The sequence below is a fragment of the Pteropus vampyrus genome, unplaced genomic scaffold (genome assembly GCF_000151845.1).
Source record: "Pteropus vampyrus isolate Shadow unplaced genomic scaffold, Pvam_2.0 Scaffold14048, whole genome shotgun sequence".
Taxonomy (NCBI): Eukaryota; Metazoa; Chordata; class Mammalia; order Chiroptera; family Pteropodidae; genus Pteropus; species Pteropus vampyrus.
In genome coordinates, this window is record NW_011902829.1 from 1 (window position 1) to 567 (window position 567).

At 63.5% G+C, this 567-nt stretch overlaps 1 protein-coding gene across 1 annotated transcript; it reads right to left on the reverse strand.

The window, feature by feature from the left end:
* Window positions 1-6: 6 nt before the first annotated feature.
* LOC105310866 (netrin-1-like) lies at window positions 7-357 on the reverse strand (the record flags this gene model as incomplete). The annotated part of the gene is made up of 1 exon (XM_011386959.2): window positions 7-357. A coding segment is annotated over one exon (329 nt), but the record flags the coding sequence as incomplete, so codon positions are not given.
* Window positions 358-567: the final 210 nt, after the last annotated feature.

Below are 567 nucleotides of genomic sequence, written 5' to 3' on the forward strand. Positions count from 1 at the left end.
CGGCGCCCGGCGCGCCGCTGCCTCCGCGCTAGGCCTTCTTGCACTTGCCCTTCTTCTCGCGCTGCTGGAACTTGCGCAGCCGCCGCGCCCACGTGTCCCGCCACTGGATCACCAGGCTGCTCTTGTCCGCCACGATGCCACTCTGGTCGGGCGAGTCCTCCGCGTTGCCCAGCAGCAGGTACTTCTTGAGGGGTTTGATTTTGGGGCACTTGCAAGCGATGTCCCGCGAGCGGATCCACAGGCTCTGGTCACCGCGCCGGATGCGGCTGGTGCCCTGCTTGTACACGGAGATGATGTTCACCGTGAACTTCCACCAGTCCCCCGCCTTGTCTGCCTTCAGGATGTGGATTTGGACGGCTGCAAGGAAGCACAGACAGGCGGTGGGCCACAGGACTGGGAGTGACGCCTGCACCCCCAGCTCCTGTGGCCAGGTCTATCCTGCCTGCTCTCACCCTCTTCGAGGCCGAGGATGGGGAAGCCTGTTTGATGGAGAAGGGAAAGGAGACCCAGTGCTAGAAGTGACCGCACTAGGGAGTGCGTGAGTGGTGGCAAAGCTGAACCTGGAAC